Source organism: Balaenoptera acutorostrata, chromosome 3, assembly GCF_949987535.1.
Source record: "Balaenoptera acutorostrata chromosome 3, mBalAcu1.1, whole genome shotgun sequence".
NCBI classification, from domain to species: domain Eukaryota; kingdom Metazoa; phylum Chordata; class Mammalia; order Artiodactyla; family Balaenopteridae; genus Balaenoptera; species Balaenoptera acutorostrata.
This window is the reverse complement of record NC_080066.1, coordinates 169,573,056-169,592,136: the sequence shown is the minus strand read 5'-3', so window position 1 is coordinate 169,592,136 and position 19,081 is coordinate 169,573,056. Positions and strand designations below refer to the sequence as shown.

The 19,081-nt window shown below is 44.7% G+C and overlaps 2 protein-coding genes across 4 annotated transcripts in view; both read left to right on the top strand.

The window, feature by feature from the left end:
- Positions 1-7,943: 7,943 nt before the first annotated feature.
- LOC130707768 (small VCP/p97-interacting protein) lies at positions 7,944-11,537 on the top strand. The gene has a single exon (XM_057544760.1). The coding sequence runs from the start codon at positions 8,632-8,634 to the stop codon at positions 8,863-8,865; it is 234 nt and encodes a 77-aa protein (XP_057400743.1). The 5' UTR covers positions 7,944-8,631; the 3' UTR covers positions 8,866-11,537.
- Positions 11,538-14,805: 3,268 nt separating this feature from the next.
- Positions 14,806-19,081, top strand: part of LOC103010720 (cyclin-Y-like protein 1) — an 87,386-nt gene continuing 83,110 nt past the window's right edge. The window contains exons 1-2 of one of the 3 annotated variants that reach the window (XM_057544265.1): positions 14,806-15,054; positions 16,537-16,610. In XM_057544265.1, coding sequence (XP_057400248.1) covers positions 16,568-16,610 — 43 coding nt within the window. In that variant the 5' untranslated portion in view covers positions 14,806-15,054; positions 16,537-16,567. Of the gene's footprint in view, positions 15,055-15,705; positions 16,611-19,081 lie in introns of those variants that run through there. The other 2 variants (XM_057544268.1, XM_057544267.1) reach the window with 2 other exon arrangements.

The following is a 19,081-nucleotide window of genomic DNA, read 5'->3' as shown; positions in this document are numbered from 1 at the left end:
CTCTCTCTCTCTCTAGTTGTGGCCCGCAGGCTCCCGGACACTTGGGTTCTGTAGCTTGCAGCACGCGAGCTCAGTAGTTGTGACGCTCGGGCTTAGTTGCCCCGAGGCATGTAGGATCTTAGTTCCTTGACCAGAGATCAAACCCGGGTCCCCTGCATTGTAAGGCGGATTCTTTACCACTGGACCACCAGGGAAGTCCCCGCTCCTAGTGTTCTTATTACTTAGGAAATTACAAGGGTTTTAGGAACTCTGTGCTAGGAACCAGGGGCAGAGACCAATGTATATATTTTCTATTATCTCACAATTGTCTATTATGGCGGACCTAATAGAAAATTTCTCTCTCAGATATTGAAAAAAACTTTGGAGCCAAGAGTTTTAATCTCTTTTTCTTTTGAGATTTGTTAATCAGCTGCAGTACTGAGCAGATCTGAGTTTCACCAATTCCGCCTTTTGCTAGAGAGAGGTAGTCCTTGAGAGAGGAGGATGGGAATTGATTTTGTTCTGTTTTGCTTTCAATTAATTTTTTTGTTCTTAATTTTTAAAAGTCAAGAAAGGTAAGAGCACCATTCTGTTTCTCCCTGTGCACATGTGACTTAACAAAATAGGGTTCAGATACACCTGAAACAACTGTGTCGAAAAAGTCAGAGACTCTTACTCAGCTATGCCTCTGTCTCCAGACAGGAGGATATGTTATCTGAAAAGTACAGGCCACTATGATGAAAGCTGATGGACTGACAATCCTAGATTTACTTTTAACTGGGCTGGGGGGAAAGGGGGGCATGGAAAATTCATGGTTGGGGGAAGCAAGTCCCTGCAAAGGAAAGATTAATGTTCTTGGTGTACAGAATTTGATACATTAATAACCACCCTGATTCAGAAAAGCTTAGATGAACAAACTTGTCGAGGCAACATTACCACAATCCTTTGGGGGGCCTGGAGGCCCTGGGTTTTCCTATGTATTCATGTGTCGATGCCAAGGTGGAAAAATGCCACTGAAAGAGGTTGGAATGCAATTTTCCCAAAGTGGGTAGGTGGGGAAGAAATCAAATGACATACGCTCGGAATTTCATTTTGACTCTCTCCTAAATGAAGATCATCGTTGATTAAGAAACTCAAGAGAATCAGATTTACACTACATTTATGTATTCATTCAGCCAACATTTCTTGAGCTGTAGGCCAGGCACCGTGTTAGGTGCTGGGGCCTTGAAGCAAAATTCAGCTAAATACTCATGCCGGAGAAGCCCTCAGTTTACCCTGAAACGAAAATGTGGTGGATGGGATAGGGGGTGGGCATGGAGCTCTCCCAGCTCCTGGTGCTTTGGGAAAATGACCGTTCACATCCAGAGCCCCTGATGCTGGAAGTCATTCTACCCCACAGAGGTTGGTAAGCTATGAGTTGTCATGGCGACAGAGTAAACAGATGGAACAGGGTGTGAGGGCCTCAGCTGTGAGTGTACTGTCTCCTCCTCCTCTGCCTGAGTTCTAGCCTGACGCTCCCTTGCTTACTGCAGAGACCATTTTCCTGGATGTGGGATTTGGCTGGAGAAGAAGAGCAGATGGAAGGGGGCTGCTGGGAAGGGGACAGAATAGTAGAGACACTACAGATTCATACAGAATAACAAGTAAAATTTAGCGTAACACTTATGGGACCCTCCTCATGTGCCAGGCACTACTGCAGCCTCATCTCAGCTGATTCTCATCGTAACGCTCTGGCAGTCTTCTTTCCCCCAATATAGAGGTGAGAAAACTGAGGCTCAGATGGGCTGTAGATAAATTGCCCAAATAGGCAGCAGAGCTGAGCTGAGAATCTGAGTCTGTCTGATTCCCATGCCTGTGCTCTCAGCGCCGAGTTTCAGTGGTTCTGAACGGTATGTAGGTACAGCGAACCTGGGGGTGTGGAGGGGGCAGGGCTAAAATGCAGAGTCCTGGGCATAGCTCCAGACCTACTGAATCAGAATGTCTGGGGGCCAGCAATCAGAACACGAAGGGATCTTGCGGGTCTTAGAGATCTGAGTGGGGCCTGGAGACAGGAAGTGACTTTCCCCAGGTCCCAGGGTGAGTCAGGACTAGGATCCAGGTCTTCCACACCAGCTTAGTGGACTTAAAGGTGTGCAGTGGGGTGCTGACAGGACACCAGCAGAGGATATGGTGGGCCCAAGCACTGAAAGTTGTTCTTCATTTACGGTGATAAGGCTCCATCTAACCTAGAAGAGAGAAGCCCTATCTGGTGCTCATTGTATTTCTTTCCAGCATTGCCGCCTGCAAGGCGAACCCACTTCCTAGCCCAGTCACCAGGGTAACCATTACCCGCACCTTGACAGTCAAATGCGTACGCAGCTTCTTGCACCTACATCCAGGGCCAAGGGACCCAGCCCTATAATCAGCCTCCCGCCGCCTCTACACAGTCAGCAGCGCCAGCTCCCTGCTCTCGGGGCCCATCACCCCATCACCAATCTGCAGACACCCCTCCCCGTGCTCACACGCTGCGTGCTGCTTCCCTCGCCCACTGCCTCCCAGGAGACGAATGTGCAATCTGCTCCTGGTGTGTCTCATCACCTCTGGAGAGAGGAATCTGCCCTCGAGTTGGGGCACAACCCAACACACGTGGCCCACACATGAGAAAAAACACCCCCTCCCGGAGGACGGGCACGGTGGCAGTGAACGCCCTCTCTCCCTCCAGAGACAGCTGAGGGGGCGGCTGGAGTTTGGAAGAGTTTGCAAAGTGACGATCAGGAGAGGGGCTGAGGCAGCTAACAGGGAGGAGGGCTCGGGGGAAGCTGGGCGCCCAGATCCTGTTGCTAATGAAGCAGCTCCCTGCCTGCCCAACCCCAGGGTGCTCTGTCGAGGAAACGGGAGCCCCCTCCGTCACCACAGTCACCTGGAGTCTGCCCCTGCAGGTGATGGGGCTGGGCGCCCTATGCAAGGACCTGTCAGAACGCTTTCATGAGGCTGGGCTGCTGGGGCCATGGAGGCCCCTTCAGGACTTCTAAAGGACCAATTCCATCCAGGCCACTCGATGCCCTGCTTGCTAGGCTGCACTCCTTTGATCTCCTTCCTCGATGGCTGGAGCCACTAAATGCTCCTGACCAGCTCTCTGCTGACCTGGGCGGCAGACACCTGGGCTGTTCCCCTCCTCACTAGTCCTTCCCTCAGCCGCCTGCTTGGGCACATCTTAGGCCGTCTCAGATTCTCTGCGTCTCCGCTGTCTCCTAGGCTCTGAGCCTCTTCAACCCAAAGGACCAGGGATTGCTGTCCTGATTACCTTACTTTCTCAGTTCCCTGCAGCCTGAGGGGTTGGAGCCTTCATTTCCTAACTGGGACTGAGCCCTTACTCTTGAGGGCTTGGAGTCTGGCTCCCCCGGAAGCTGCTGAAAGAGCCAGGTGAAACCATTAGAGTGCTGGGGACTTAACTCCCCAAGGAGCCAACTGTGACCTACAGAAGGTAGACAGCAGAAGGAAGCCTTACCCGCCTGCTTCCCACGGGCAGTTCCCCGGCCCGGGCTTCTGCGTAGCCTGTCTGCAGACGTCCTCCGTGGCTGAACACCGGGCTGTGCCTCTTCACGAACTGGTGGCCAGCTCGGCAGCACAGTGCCTGCATCTGCTTCCCTTTCTGCCCCACCTCGCTTCACTCTCTTACTCTGGCTGCCCTAGGATTGCACCTCCCAAGGAAGGGTTTTCTAGGGAATCTGGGCTAAGTCAGGACCAAGATTGAAAGAGGACAGAATCCTCATTCGATATTATCTAGCCTAATTCCCTCATTTGACAGAGGGAGCTGAGGGCCAGAGAAGTTAAGTGATTTCCTCAAGTTCACTGCTAGTTAATGGAGAAGCTATGCCTATTCATCACTTTAACGACGAATTAATAAGCACCTACCACGTACCAGGTACTATTCTAGGCCCTGGGAATGCAGCGGTGAATAACACGGACAAAATCCCTCCTTTTATGGAAGACAACATTTGAGTGGAGGGTTAGAGGGGAAAAAAAGACCGTAAAAGAGATAAGTAAAATACTCAGAATGTTAGACTGATAAGGGCTGGTGGTGGTGATGCTGGATATCATGGGCTGGACCGTGTCCTCCAAAATTCACCTGTTAAAGTCCTAACACCTAGTACCTCAGAATGTGACAGTATTTGGAGATAGGGCCATTAAAGAGGTCATTAAGTTAAAATGGGGCCATTATAGTGAGCCCTAACCCAATATGCCTGGTGCCCTTATAAGAAGAGAAAATTTGGACACATGAAGAGACATCAGGGATGCCACACACAGAGAAGAGACCCTGTGAGGACACAGTGAGAAGGCGGCCATCTGCAAGCCTCAGGAGAAACCGACCCTGCCAACACCTTGATCTTGGACTTCCAGCCTCTAGACTGTGAGACAGTACATTTCTGTTGTCACCCAGTCTGTGGTATTTTGTTATGGTCGCCTTAGCAAACTAAAATGGATTTTATTTTCATAAAAGGCGTCCTGAGCTGGCCTCACCGAGGTGACACCTGAGGAAAACTCTGAAGGATGTGATGGGGTGAGTTGTTTGCAACTCTGACGGAAGAGCATCCCAGTCAGAGGGACCTCAGGCTTCATGGCTCTGACGGGGCTCATACCTCAAGTGTTCAAGGGATAGCAAAGACGCCAGCGTGCGTACAGAAAGCAGAGCGGGTGAGGCAGAAACCGGGAGGCTGTGAGACCAGAGATGTGACGGGATGTGGGAGGACGTTCTCTGCATGAGATGGGGAGTTACTGCGGAGTTTAGAGCAGTGGTTCTCAATTGGGAGGAAGGGGATTTCGCATCCAAATTTGGCAATGCCTGAAGATATTTTCCATGGTCAGTACTGAGGAGGAGTGAGGAGAGGTCAGGATCAGACACTGGTATCTAGTGGGTAGAGGCCAGGAATGCTGCTGAATATCCTACAATGTACAGGACAGCATTTGCCTCCAGCTCCCCAATAAAGAATGACCGAGGTCCGCATAGTAACAAGGCTGAGAAGCCCTGGTTTAGAGCACAGGATCATTCTGGCTGTGTTGGGAGTGACTTCAAAACAAGAACAGGCAGCCTTCCCTGGTGGCGCAGTGGTTGGGAATCTGCCTGCCAATGTAGGGGGGCACGGGTTTGATCCCTGGTCTGGGAAGATCCCACATGCCACAGAGCAACTAAGCCCGTGCGCCACAACTACTGAGTGTGTGCTCTAGAGCCCGCGAGCCACAACTACTGAGCCCACGTGCTACAACTACAGAAGCCCGCACACCTAGAGCCCGTGCTCCACAACAAGAGAAGCCACCGCAGTGAGAAGCCCACGCACCGCAACGAAGAGTAGTGCCCGCTCGTCGCAACTAGAGAAAGCCCACGCGCAGCAACGAAGACCCAAGGCAGCCAAAAATAAAAAAAAAATAAAATAAAAAAAAAAGAACGGGGAATTCCCTGGTAGTCCAGTGGTTAGGACTTGGCGCTTTCGCTGATGTGGCCTGGGTTCAATCCCTGGTGGGGGAACTAAGATCTCACAAGCTGGGCGACACACACACACAAAAAGAGGGAAGAACAGAGGCTCTGTTAATCCAGGTGACTTGGCCAGGGTGGCAGAAGATCTCCTACTATGCCAGTTTAGTGCTCCCTGCCTCCTCCCTCTTTCTCTTTTCACTTTCTCAACAAACATTAACAGAACACTTACTATGTGTTAACTGTTGTCCCAGGTGCCGGGCAGATTCCAACAGGTGTGGCCCACTAGGACCCTCGTCTAGTTCACCCAGACTCAAGCTGGCGAGAAGGGAGCTGTTACAGGGAGCAGGTGCTGACTTGGGGAAGTCCGCTTGGGGCTGCAGGGGGACCTCTGCAGCAGTTGTCAGCAGTTGCTGTCTACTCAGACACTAAAGAAAACACAGAATGAGCACTGGGTGGGTGACAGCTCACCTCGCCTAAAACTTGGAAATCATCCTAATGCCTCTGTCTCCCTGACCCCCACCCCTCCACCCCTAATCCATTCCCAGTTACCTCCAAAATCTCTCTTGTAGCTATTCACGTTGCTCCATCTTTATCATCATGACTCTAGTCCAAGCAACTATCATTTCCTACCTGGTGTCTCTATCGTCACTCTTGTGCCCCTAGAATCTTTTATTAGTTAGGACAGATGGGCCATGCTGCAGTAACAGAAAACTCAGTGAATTCTCAGTGGCTTAACACAAAAAAGGTTTATTTCTGACTTATGCAAAAGTAGGTAAGGTGGACCTCCTCCGTCAGTCTCCTAACTCTGTATTTCTTCCATAGCCGTTATCATACTTTGTAATTATCTATTTAATTCTATGATTATTGGATCAATTTCTATGGCTATCCCTAGGGTGTGTGCTCCTTGATGGTAGGGCCTGTACCTGGCTTGCTATGTATCCCTAGACCTAGAACAATGCCTATAATATACCTACAATTAATGCCTTAATATAACATACAAAGTAGAATTCTTGAAATATGTTTTGAATGAATGAATGGACGAGTGCAGTGGCTACACTACAACTGGAAACCATATCATCTCCCAGATCTAAAAAATTCTAAAATACTTCATGCATAAAACATGATATGGACTACATATGTATACTTTAAGCCTAACAATAAAACACTCACATATCACTACACTACCCAGTTCAAAAAATAACACATCACTTGGGACTTCCCTGGTGGTCTAGTGGTTAAGACTCTGTGCTCCCAACGCAGGGGCCCGGGTTTGATCCCTGGTCAGGGAAATAGATCCCGCGTGCCACAACTAAGACCCAGCGCAGCCAAATAAATAGATACATAAATACTAAAAAAAAAGACTCCATACTTCTACTGCAGGGGGCTCGATCTCTGTTCAGGGAACTAAGACCCCACATGCCAAGTGCAGAGCGGCCTAAAAATTAAAAAACGAAAAAAACACATCACCAATGTCTACGTGCCCCTCCCTGATCACATCTCAGTCCTAGAGATTAACAAAAGACTGCATTTTGTGTCTATCATCTCTTTTTCCTTTTCATCATTTTAACCACATATGGATATTACATATACTATTGTTTTTGAACATTATGTAAATAGTATCACACTGTAGATAATCTTTGGTGATTTGCATTTGTTGGTCAACATGTTTGTGAGATTTATCTTTGTAGAATTATGTAGTTCGGGTTCATTTTTGCCATCATAGTTTCCATTGATTGAGTATAATACAACTAATTTATTCTCCTGTTGATGGGCATTTGAGTTGTTACCAGGTTTTTGCAATTATAATTTGTACTGCTGTGAACTTTCTTGTGCATGTCTCTTTGTGCAAGAGTGCAAAGAGTTCCTCTAGGGTACATAGTAGATACCTTGAAGAGGTAAATTCCATTTTACAAGTTAATGCCAAATTATTTTCCAAAGTGGCTTCCAAAGTGTTTGCACCAATTTTCACTTCCACCAACACTGTCCAAGAGTTCCTTTTGTTTTACATCCTTCAGACACCTGATGCGGCCAGACTTTAAAATTTTTGCTTCTCTGGTGGGTGTCAACATTTACCTTCTCCTGATTATTAGTGAGGTTGAGCTTCTTTTCATAGGTTTATTAGTGGTTCTTCTTCTGCAAAATGGTTGTATATATATTGCCCATGTTTCCACTTAGTTGTCTTCTTACTGATTTTTTTGGAATTCTTAATTCTGGACAGCAATTCTTCTTTGGTTATTTTCTTGTAAATATCTTTTCCCAGTCTATAGTTTTTTTTGTTACTGTCTTTGTGTCTTTTGATGAATACGAGTTCTTAATTTTAAGATAGTTACATTTATCACTTTTATAGCATGTGCTTTTTGTTTTGTATAAGAACATTCTCCCTATTCTGATGTCATAAAACTATTCTTCTATATTTTCTTCCAAAAGTTTGAAAGATTTGTCTTTAGTTTTTTTTTTATTCACCTGAAATTGATTTTGTCTATGTTCTGAGGTAGAAATCTAATTTAAATATTTTTCTCATTATTGCATTATAATTACATTAGTTTCCTACTGCTCCTGTAACAAATTACCACCAATCTAGTGGCTTGAAAAACACAAATTTATTATCTTACAGCTCTGGAACTTAGAACTGGGTTTCACTGGGCTAAAATCAAGGTGTCAGCAGGGGCTACACTGCATTCCCATCTGGAGGCTCTAGAAGAAGTTTTTTTTTCCCCTTTTCCAGCTTCTAGAAGTTGTCCCCTTGAGCCCTCTTCCATCTTCAAAGCCAGCAATGGCCGGTCAAGATTCTTTTGTATCACATCACTCTGACACTGACCCTTCTGCCTCCCTCTTTTACTCATAAGGACCCTTATGATTACACTGGGCCCATCTGGATCATCCAAGATAATCTTCCCACCTCAAAATCCTTAAACTAGTCACATCCTTAAAGTCCCTTTTGCCACGTAGGTAACAGTCACACATTCAGAGGATTAGGATGTGGACATCTTTGGGAGAGCATTATTCTGCCTCCCACAATAATCAACTGATTCAGCACAATTTATTTAATCTTTTCTGAACCTGGGTACCGGGAAACACTGGTCTGGTGGTGGTAATAATAATAATAATAGCAGATAACTGGGACCCGGGTCTGATCGCGCAGTTCTCACGGCCTGGTCTGGGGCGGACCCAGGAGGGGAATTCCCCCAGCCGCGATCCCCATGGGGCTGTGTTTTCCCTGTCCCACGGAGGCCGCGCCTCCTTCGCCGGACCTGGAAGAAAAAAGAGCAAAGCTTGCAGAGGCTGCAGAAAGAAGACAGAAGGAGGCTGCATCTCGGGGCATTCTGAATGTTCAGTCTGTGGAAGAAAAGAGAAAGAAAAAGGAAAAAATAGAAAAAGAAATGGCTACATCTGGGCCCCCACCAGAAGGTGGCCTTAGGTGGACAGTTTCATAAAGCATAACATGAGTGAAAGAGTCTACTGCCAATAAGTAATATCTGCAATCAAGCGGACATCCTCAATTTAATTTCTTCTCTTTGAATAAATGAAGATTCAGACGTCGTAATTTTAGTCTCTTAAATGCAGTGCTTTTTCAAAATTGAATATTGAAAATGCTTTTGATTGTTAGACTTAGGAAATGGCCAGACTTTTCATTAAATACTTATTTTCCCTACATTTGCTCTTCTGCAGACAGTGGGTGATTTGCCGTTTTTTAGTAGTTAAAACATGGGCCTAAATAGTGAATATATATTTATATACTGCATGGAAAAACTCTGCATACACCTCAGATATTAAAGTTTGCACTTGTATTTTCCCTCCTTTATAAAATGACCTAGCTATTTATAGTTTGCCGATTAACCTTTTATCTCTTTATTTCATTATATGTGAAGACTTTTGCTTAAACTTATGGACTTAGTGCCTTTAAACTGGTCATCAGGGAAAATCTTGAAAAATCATTTGAAGGGCTTATATGAAGGAACACTGTAAATTTTTATAACTTACTAAGAAATTAATATTTGTAGAAAACATTGAATTTCCCCTAATTTATTTCCTACTTCTGTAGCTTATAAAATTAACATACTGTGTTTTACATTATAATACTTTTTATTTTTGCTTGCTGAGTTTAAAATATATTAGTGGTGCCATCAGAGGGCAGTGATGTACTATTATACAGTACCAGATTCAGCTCCGTCAGAGGGCAGTGACGTACTATTATACAGTACCAGATTCAGCTCCGTCAGAGGGCAGTGACGTACTATTATACAGTACCAGATTCAGCTCCGTCAGAGGGCAGTGACGTACTATTATACAGTACCAGATTCAGCTCCGTCAGAGGGCAGTGACGTACTATTATACAGTACCAGATTCAGCTCCGTCAGAGGGCAGTGACGTACTATTATACAGTACCAGATTCAGCTCCGTCAGAGGGCAGTGACGTACTATTATACAGTATCAGATTCAGCTCTATAAAGATCTTTGCAGTAATTGAATGAGTTAAACTAAGAATCTGGATGGGTTAAATATAACAAAGTATAGTGGTAATGTGTTTGTCCAAATTTCATAGGTGTTTTTATTCTTTTATATTTATTAAAGAATGATCATAAGATTTATATAGATGTCAAATTGCCAAGGCAAGTATGAATATATGAAAGAGAAATATGTAAGTACTGTATTTAAAAAGGTCTACTTTAAACATAAAAATATTGTGAGGTAATTCTATATGATACATTGCCATAAACTTTGTAGATTTTTGTTCATTTGTAACATGTATTATAGCATATTTGGTTTTTTGAGGTTTTTAATATATAATAAGCTAAAATAGAAGAATTGCTGTGTCTTTTAATTTGGTTGCTCTTTTGGATGACAAGGCCACAGTCTGAGCCCTAAATTAGAATTTTCAAATATTAAGTACAATAGGGACTGTAAATTAAATAGACCAGCTCATTTGATTTACAAAAAGGAAACTGAACCACTATCTCGCTCATCCTTCCCACAAATCTTGTGTTATGTTGCAGTATGTTATATATGTTAATTTTAAAGAGTTTGAACTATAATATAGATCTCTTGACTCCTCTTTGGAAAAATCACTTCCTTCTATTACAGAATGAAATATCTGTGACTATCCAGGCAAGATATGTAGTTATAGACAGGTTCAATTTTCAGTTTTAGAGAATTAGCGGTATGTTTGTTCATAAAGGATAGTGAAGTCATTGAATTATATTTTAGAAATATAATTTTTGACTTTTTTGGACATGATTAAATTTTCCAAGGCAGAAAGGAAAAAGGAACATTAATAGACGAATGGATATAGAACCAGAGCATACTATCCTAGAACTGTGCACGTCCTTGCTTCTGTTTTACTATGGAAAGAACAATTTTATCTGTATTACAGCTTGGATTGGTGTAAACAAAAGGTTTACATCTAGGGGACAATGCTCTATTTCTAATAGCAGTTTATATCCAAATACCATGCTTATTTACTGTTGAACCAAGAATGTTGTGCTGATGAATTGCTTTCTAGGAACAGTGGGATATGCCATTCCCGCCAACCATGGCCTGCCTCCATGGGTGTGATCGTGTTTCCTCAAAACCACATGGGTTGCATGGGCTAAGGGGTGATACTCAATGTTAGGAATAGTGTTAGGAAGGGGAAGGAAAAAGGGGAGACTGGATGCATGATAGGAAACCAATAAGTGACTACTTAAAAAAAAAATGTATATGCACATACACATATTCCAAGAATCTTCCTCAAAGGTATGAATCAGTTCCTGATGAAACCTTAGCCTAGAGCCAGTTTCCCATAATTCATAATTTAAATAGGAAAGCATTATAATGATTGATATGTCACCCAAACTCCCCAAACAAATTACTAAAATAAAACCAAACAGTAAAATGCTTATATGTAACTATCGTGTTGAGATATAAAATGCTTAAATCACTACTTCTTCATTCTAATCATTAAACTATTACTATGGTAACAAAAAGTTGTATATTACCACACAGCCCCTTTGCTAACATGCTGCATGTTTTTTAAAACATCTGTATGTGATACTTTTGTTCCACTGATTGTATTTGGAATGTAATTAATAGTTTTGTTATAAATGCTGTACTGCCTTACAAGGTACAAATATACATTTTCCTATATAAAAAATAATAATAATAATAATAGCAAACACTGAATGTTTGCTGTGTACCAGGAATTTCTCTAAGCATTGTATGCATACTACCTCACTTAATACTTACATGACTTTATGCTAAGGCCAGTACTATTATTTCTATCTTAGAGATGAGTAAAGTGAGGGACAAAGTGATTAAGTACCTTTCCTACAACAGGAAATGGCAGAGCCAGGACTCGAACCCAGGCAGTTGGGAACAAATGTTCATTGAACCATGTTCAATGAACAAAATAAATACATAAATCTAGCTTCCCTTAGCTGCTCAAGCCTAAGTCACATAACTTCTTTGAGCCTCAGTTTCTTCATCTATAAAATTGGAAAAGTGGTGCATCTCTTCTGCATTTCACGGGGCTGCTCTGAGGACACATCGAGACAAGCTGTAACAAAGCAGTTCACATAAGGAAAAGAGGGCTCCAAGAGTCACTTCACTGCATGTCACTGGCAGAGCCAGGACTGGGACTCAGGTTTCCTGGCAAGGTGGACTATTTCCACCAGAGGGTGGGAACTACAGCAGGCACAGCTGTTCAAATTGACTATTTCCCCTTCATCAACCTCATGCCCATGAAAGCTGTTTCTGTGTAGTTACTCAATTGTTCATTAAGAATGTCATCAAGTCTCAGAGGATGCTGTTACAAAATTCAAATATGAGATAACACTTCTTAGCTGAGACAGGGTAAAGCGTACAAGTATTGTTTAGTAGCAGCTACAAATCAAGGGGAAAAGGAAGAGAATTTCAGAAATTGACAGAAGGGGGAGGTTGCAAGGTATCTGCTAAGGAAAACCACCTCCACCATGTCTTTGCTTCTTCTCCATCCTGATCCCATCAAGATGCACTCCTTTTCGTTTTCCCTTGAATTCTCCTTAGTGGAGTAGGTATCAGAAAACCTGACTTTCAGCTTTGGGGTAATGCCTGACCATATTTTGCTTTGACCTTCAAGGCAATATCGAAAAAAAAAAAAGAAAAAGGGCGAAGAGTGGGAGGATTCACTCTACCAGATATTAGGACATATAACAAAGTCATAGCAATAAAATCAGTGTAGCACTGGTACAGGAACAGATCTAGATCAACAGGAGAGCAATGAGAGCCCAGAAACAGAGACAGGTGTCTACGGAGACTTGGCTTACAACACAGATGCCGTCACATCTTGGTGGGGAAAAGATGGATTGTTTGGTGGGTACTGCTGGGAAAACTGGCTCAGCATGCACAGAAAATAATATTGTATTCCTATTTGCAGTACATGCAAGGTGAACTCCAGATGAATTAAGACATGTGACAGGTAAAAGTATGAAGCAAAATAGGGAAAAATGTAGGAGAATATTTTGCAGCCAAGCGTAGGAAAAGATCTTTAAACAAGACCCCAAAAGCACTCTTCACAAGGCTGAAATTGGATGCATTTGGCTACATCAAAATTAAGGATTTCCCCTACACTGTAGGATAGCAAAGACCAAGCTAAAAGGATGCAAGAAAGACTGGGAGATACTGGCAATGTCCAAGGCTGACAAGGGATTAATATTTAGAATATGTAAGAAACTTTAAAAGTTCCCTCAGAAAAATAATAGGAAATTTAGCAGAAAAATAGGCAAAAGATGTAGCAGGTAGTTCACGGAAGGAAAAACATCTCTATGGCTCTTAAGCATATGGAAAAACGGTTATCACTAATCATGAAAATTAAAATGTGATACTACTTTACCAATGCCAGATTAATAGAAATTGGGACATAATACCAAATGTTAGCATATAAAGTGGAGAAACAGGAACCTTCCTATCTTCATGTGCCATTGGTGGCAGTGCAAACTGGCAAAGCCATTCTGGAGAGTACCATGGCAGAGTGAAACCAAGCAGTGTAGACTCCGTGATCTAGCAACTCCATTTCTCTCTTATGGTCCATAAGAGACACGTGTAATACCCATTCCAGCATTGTTTGTGATAACAAGGAACTGCTGGCAACCTAAGTGTTCACTGATTAAGGAACTGGTAAGTAAAATGTGCTAGACGCACAAATCAAATACTTTTAGTGGTCAGAATTAATGAACCTCTGGTATACACAGCCCCACGGATAGATCTCTAAGACATCATGTTGAGGGAAAAACAAGAAACAGAATGAGTTCTTATCACAGTACCATTCGTGTGTATTAAAAATAGATACTTAAACTAAAAGCAGTATCTTTCGAGGATATATACATGTACTCGGACATATCTTAAACGAGACAGAATGCATATGGGGGGTAGAGAAACGGGAGGGTGGAGAGGGAATGAGTGGAAAATAATAAAATAAAAAAGAGTTGGGTGTTGCTGACTCTTAGGAGCGAAGAGTATGATCAACAAAACTTTTGTCGCTGAGGTCCAAAAAAATGGCCCCAATCCCCCTTCCATCGCTTCCTACTCTTAACAGAATCAAATGCAAGCAACTCAGCGTGGCTGCCCAGACCTGGGCTTTTTTCCATAAAGGACCTACCTCTCTACCTTGCCAAGCATTCGGTTCCCCGCACTTCAAGCTCTACTCTGCCTGCACTTTCTACAACCCAAACACACCCAGGCTTCAATCCGAAATGGGCTCTTATTTCTCTTGGAAAAATCCTGTTTAAGATCCAGTTTAAGCGTCTCCTCTCCAGGAATCCTTTTTCTGACGGCTGCCCTTCCCACATGCTAACGCCTCCCGGACTGTATGCCCATGCACCCCGTCCCCATCAATCCCGCACACACCAAGTTCTATTTCCTTATTTTGGGTACACACCCCTCCCTCAGGGATAGAGCAGTTACGGAGATCTTCGCGTCCACAGATCGTGCGCTGGGGTGGGCGGTCCCACGAATAACCGCACGATAATTCTAGCAACTTAAGCAAGATCCCAGCCCACCTCCCTCTCCTTTGTTTCGCCTCTTATTGGTTCAGCATCTCCGCCCCCGGCTACCGACCCCACTCCTCCTCCACTGGCCGCTGGGAGTGGGAGGCTCTGCGCACGCGCCGCGGCTTCGGGCGCGCTCGGTCGGGGGCGGGACAAGGGGAGAGAAGGGCAGAGAGACGAGGGCGGTAGGGGGCCGCCGCGACGTTGCGCGGCAGTTGCGTCCGGCCCGCGTGCACGCGAAGCCCGGGAGGGGGCGGGGCTGAGGCGGGCACCTCCCCACCCAGGCCCCGCCCGCGCGGCCCGCCCGCACATATAGCCCCGCCCCCTCGCCTTGGCTGCCCCACCCCCCTCGGCGGCCGCGCTCCTTCTCCCGGCGCCTGCTTGCCTCCCGCCCGGCTCCTTCGGCCGAGAGCGGGAGAAAGTCCTGCTGGTGGGCGGCCGCGGAGCTGCGCGCGTCCGGCATCCCAGGGCCGCTCCGGCCCGGGCGGCTAGGGGGCCCGGCGGTCCATGCGTCCGCCGCCGCCCGCCGCCGCGATGGATTTCAGTCAGAACAGTCTGTTCGGCTACATGGAGGACCTGCAGGAGCTCACCATCATCGAGAGGCCGGTCCGCCGGAGTCTCAAGGTGCGCCCCGGGGAGGAGGAACTGCCCGCAGGGCGCCCGGCGGCTTGCCCCTACCCCGACCCCAGCCCGTCCGCTCCCCGAGGCGGCCCGGGACCCTCTTGGAGTCCTGCTGGCCCCCTAGTCCTCCTCCAGTCCCCGGCCGCCGTGTTACCCTAACCCGGCCCTTCTCGGGCCTCCTTCTTCGACGTGGCTCGGGTTTTCCCAGCCTGGACCCCCAGGCCCGAGGGACGGGCATCCGGAGCCAGCCCGCGATCCCTCGGACGCCCTCGGTTTTCTAGTCCCCCGGCCCAGCCCGCCCCGGGCCCTTTCCCCAACCCCCCCCCCCCCCCAGGAACGGCCGGTCGAGCCCCTGTCATTCGGGCCAGCGCGGCGTCCTCCCCCGCGCCGTCTCTCTCGCACAGCCGGAGCCCCTCGGTTGCGGTCCTTCTTGCCCCGGCCCTGCAGGAGCTGCCCCTCGCAGCTGCAGCCCGCTTATCCCGCCTCCTCTCCTTGGGGCTCCCCCTCCCCCCGCTTTGGCTCCCTGGTGCTGCTGCCCGGGTTCAGGCCCCAGTCCCACTTCTCAGTCTACACGGCCCCGACTCTTCCCCTACCTCTCCCAGAGACACCCCAGATCCCATGCCCCTCCTCCCCTATCAGAGCGAGCTCCGGTCCCCCAGTCCCCAAGTCAGCCCGGGCCTCCCTTCACCTCCCAACTAGCACCCATACTAGGGCCGTCCTGCTACGGGTCTTCAAAGCCCTCTCGACCCTTTGTCCCGATCCTGAGTCACCACGTGTCCTTACCTTCCAGCCCCTCCAGGACTCTAGCTGGGACCCTGCTCTCCAACCTCCTTAAGAGAGTCAACCTTCACTAGGCCCCCCACCTCCCGCTAGCTCCCCGACCCCGCAGAGTCATCTTCCGCCCAGCCTCCCAGAGGCTGCAACCCTCACTGCTGGCAAAACTAGTGACCGACCACCACCCCCTCCGCCCCCCATTATAGCTCTTTTCACTCCCACCTGCCGCAATATCTCGAATCTTTGATTTTCTTCCAGTCCCAGAGTTTATTCCCTTCCCTCCCCCACTCCAGATTTCGTCTTTCTCATTCTCCCTCGGCTGCAGTCTTCATTCCCCCTTTTAAGCATTTCCTGGGATGGAAATGCTGGCGAAAGAGTCTTGGATATTAGAGACTAAAAGTATGTATACATTTTATATATATACATGCAATTGATTTCAGCAAGTTTCTGAAGCCACAACGTGATTCTCAGGCTTCAATCTAGAAGCTAGAAGAGTAAACAAACAAACAAAAAGCCCCCAACCCCCCAAACTCCACCACCTAAACCCAACAATTAGAGACGTCTGAGGTTTGAGGGCGTCAGACCCATGATTAGTTTTCAGTGATAACGCTTAATTGTGAAACTTTTTCATTAGTCCATATTCAGATAGGGTCCCTGGAGGCAAGACTGATCCGATGTTTGTGTGCATAATTTGTGTTTTACACTTGACAGACACCAGAAGAAATAGAAAGATTGACAGTTGATGAAGACCTCAGTGATATTGAAAGGGCTGTTTATCTGCTCAGGTATTTCATAAAGTCTTTTTGTGATAATTGCTGCTTTTCCTGTGGCAGCATCCACAAATGATTTCTGAAATGTCATGTTACGGTTCTGTTTAGATTTACTTAACCACTTGAACAGAGTACTTTTGCATGCGCAGCACTTAATTATGTTATAAATTAAGATTTAGATATGGACTTATGAACTTGAGAACCGAAATCAAATAAGATACCTAGCTTATAGAATATTGCTTGGAGGAGGAACAGAACAACTAATGGTTTGAGTTGAATCTCATTAAAAAAAAAAAATCTTGCAGCTTTGGTTGTCCTCACATAAGATCCAATAAATTTAGATGAGACTTAAGAATATCCAGTGATTAATTTTAAGTTAGTTGCAGAGTATGAACTTTATATGCTATTTACTGTACAGAAAAAAAATCCACAAATATGGTAGTTCAATTTTTTTCCTTCAGGATAATCCTGTTTATATTACTTCTGCTATGTGTGCTTTATAATTTTGCCTGAGAGATTTTAAAATTTAATTGAGCCTACTCTCACTTAAGTTTCATCTTACAAGCGCTACAGAATTGCTTAAGCCAAATGGTATTACAAATATTTACAAGATTTCTCTCAACTATTTTAAAAATTGTGTTGTGGATTTAACTTCTTAAAAGCTGATGTGAACATTAATGAAAATATCTATAAAAATACTTCAGAAATAGAAATTTTCCTAAGGCATTTTGTGTACATTGTTTTAAAATTTTTCTTGCACATTTTTCCCCCCTTTTGGCAAATTAGTTTTCGCTTTTTTTTTTGGAATCAGATTTTGAAAACTGGTGTTATTTACCTCCTGGGATATTTGTCATCCTTGTTTCCTTAGCTCAGGTCTACTTTGCCGGTTTCAGGTGCTGGCAAATTTCTTCTTCTTTCTTGTTTTATAGATCATGTTTCTAGTCCCATGATATTCACTGAATGACCCTGTTAAAAAAAAAAAAAATCTCCTCTCCTTGACTTCCATTTTCTTAATTATTCTGTAGCCTATTAGTGACATCTTGGGTTCTATTCTTGTCAGAATTTTAGCATGCTTACAATTTAGACCATTCTCTTCAATAATTCTGTTACTTTAAAATGTGTCTGGATCTTAGACCTTATGTTGGGGTTATTCCCCCTCATCTTTTGGTGATTTATGGTAGCCTGCTCTCATCGTTTCTACCTATTTGTTTTATTTTATTATTTTTAAAATTTTCATTGGAGTATAGTTGATTTACAATGTTGTGTCAGTTTCAGGTGTATATCTACCTATTTATTTTAAAGGAAAATGGTTTTATCTATGTATGAATTAACAGTATGTGTTTTTGACGTTTCATAGAGAATATGCCTTTTAACTTATTTTGATAATTGTGTAATATTTGAAGTACTTTATTCCTTAATGATTAACATGTCCAATATGGTGAACAGTAGTTGTAAGCATCTGCCTTTTCCCACATTTCTTTTGTTTGGAGTAGGTAGACAACTGGTGAAAATTTGGATAAGCTTCTTTTAGCGTACAGCAGTTAATGACTTGAAGTCAGTGCCTACTTACTCCTACTAAATTCTCTCCGTATAAATGCTGGCTGACAATGAGGAAATAGAGAGTTTTGCTCTACTTACTTGCGACAGCAGATACCTTATTTTAGGTATCAGTGACAAGGCTTCTTTTTTAGGATAGCTTATTTTCTATTTTGCTTTTATTGTTAGCGAACCAGGTCGTCTAAGTTGTTTGAATTTCTCAGACACAGAACGTAAGTTTCATCCAGTTCTGGAACTGACAAAGCCCTTACAGAGGCAGATGGGTCCTCTCATTCTTAGGCAAGAGAGTTTTAAAAGAGATCTGATATCTCCTTTAGTGTCTAGTGGCTCATCTACCTTGAAGGAGGTTTGCAAGGTGACTCAAAAGGCAAACACTAGCTTGGTTGTGCATGGGCTCTCCAGCTGAGTTCTTCTTTTGTATTCCTACCATCTCACCACCTCCTGGGGGAAAGCGGGATTTCACCTTTAGGCCAGCTTCTGAAGGGATAACAAGACGCCTGCCTGAAGGGTTCTTTCTTCCCTGGGATTCAGGAGAGGGTGTGGGATTGTCTTATGGACATGTTCCAAACTTTGCCTCTGTTAAAGCTGTTAAAGCCTCTTCTCTCATGTATTGAGCCTTCTATTTTAAATGTAACTTATTCCTTTTCTTTCCTATTTGTACTTCTCAATGCTGTAGAATCTAATACTGAGTCCTTTTTTTCCCTCTATGATTTTCAGGTTTATTTTTGAGTGCTTTACCTTTTCCGCTGTTTTGGATATTTAATATCCAGAATTTTCCTCTTTGCTTTTGAATGTCAGATTTGTTTCTGTAGCTCTCTTATTGTTGTACATTAAATGTATTTTGGAAGATTATGTTACATTAGATTTCAGAGTCAAATGTATAAGTATCGGTAGGAAATGCTTTATATTAGTGGAGGTTCTGATAGCAT

Bases quoted from the DNA above. Each gene is read 5' to 3' on its own strand.
- LOC130707768 (XM_057544760.1), top strand. From the start codon at position 8,632: ATGGGGCTGTGTTTTCCCTGTCCCACGGAGGCCGCGCCTCCTTCGCCG.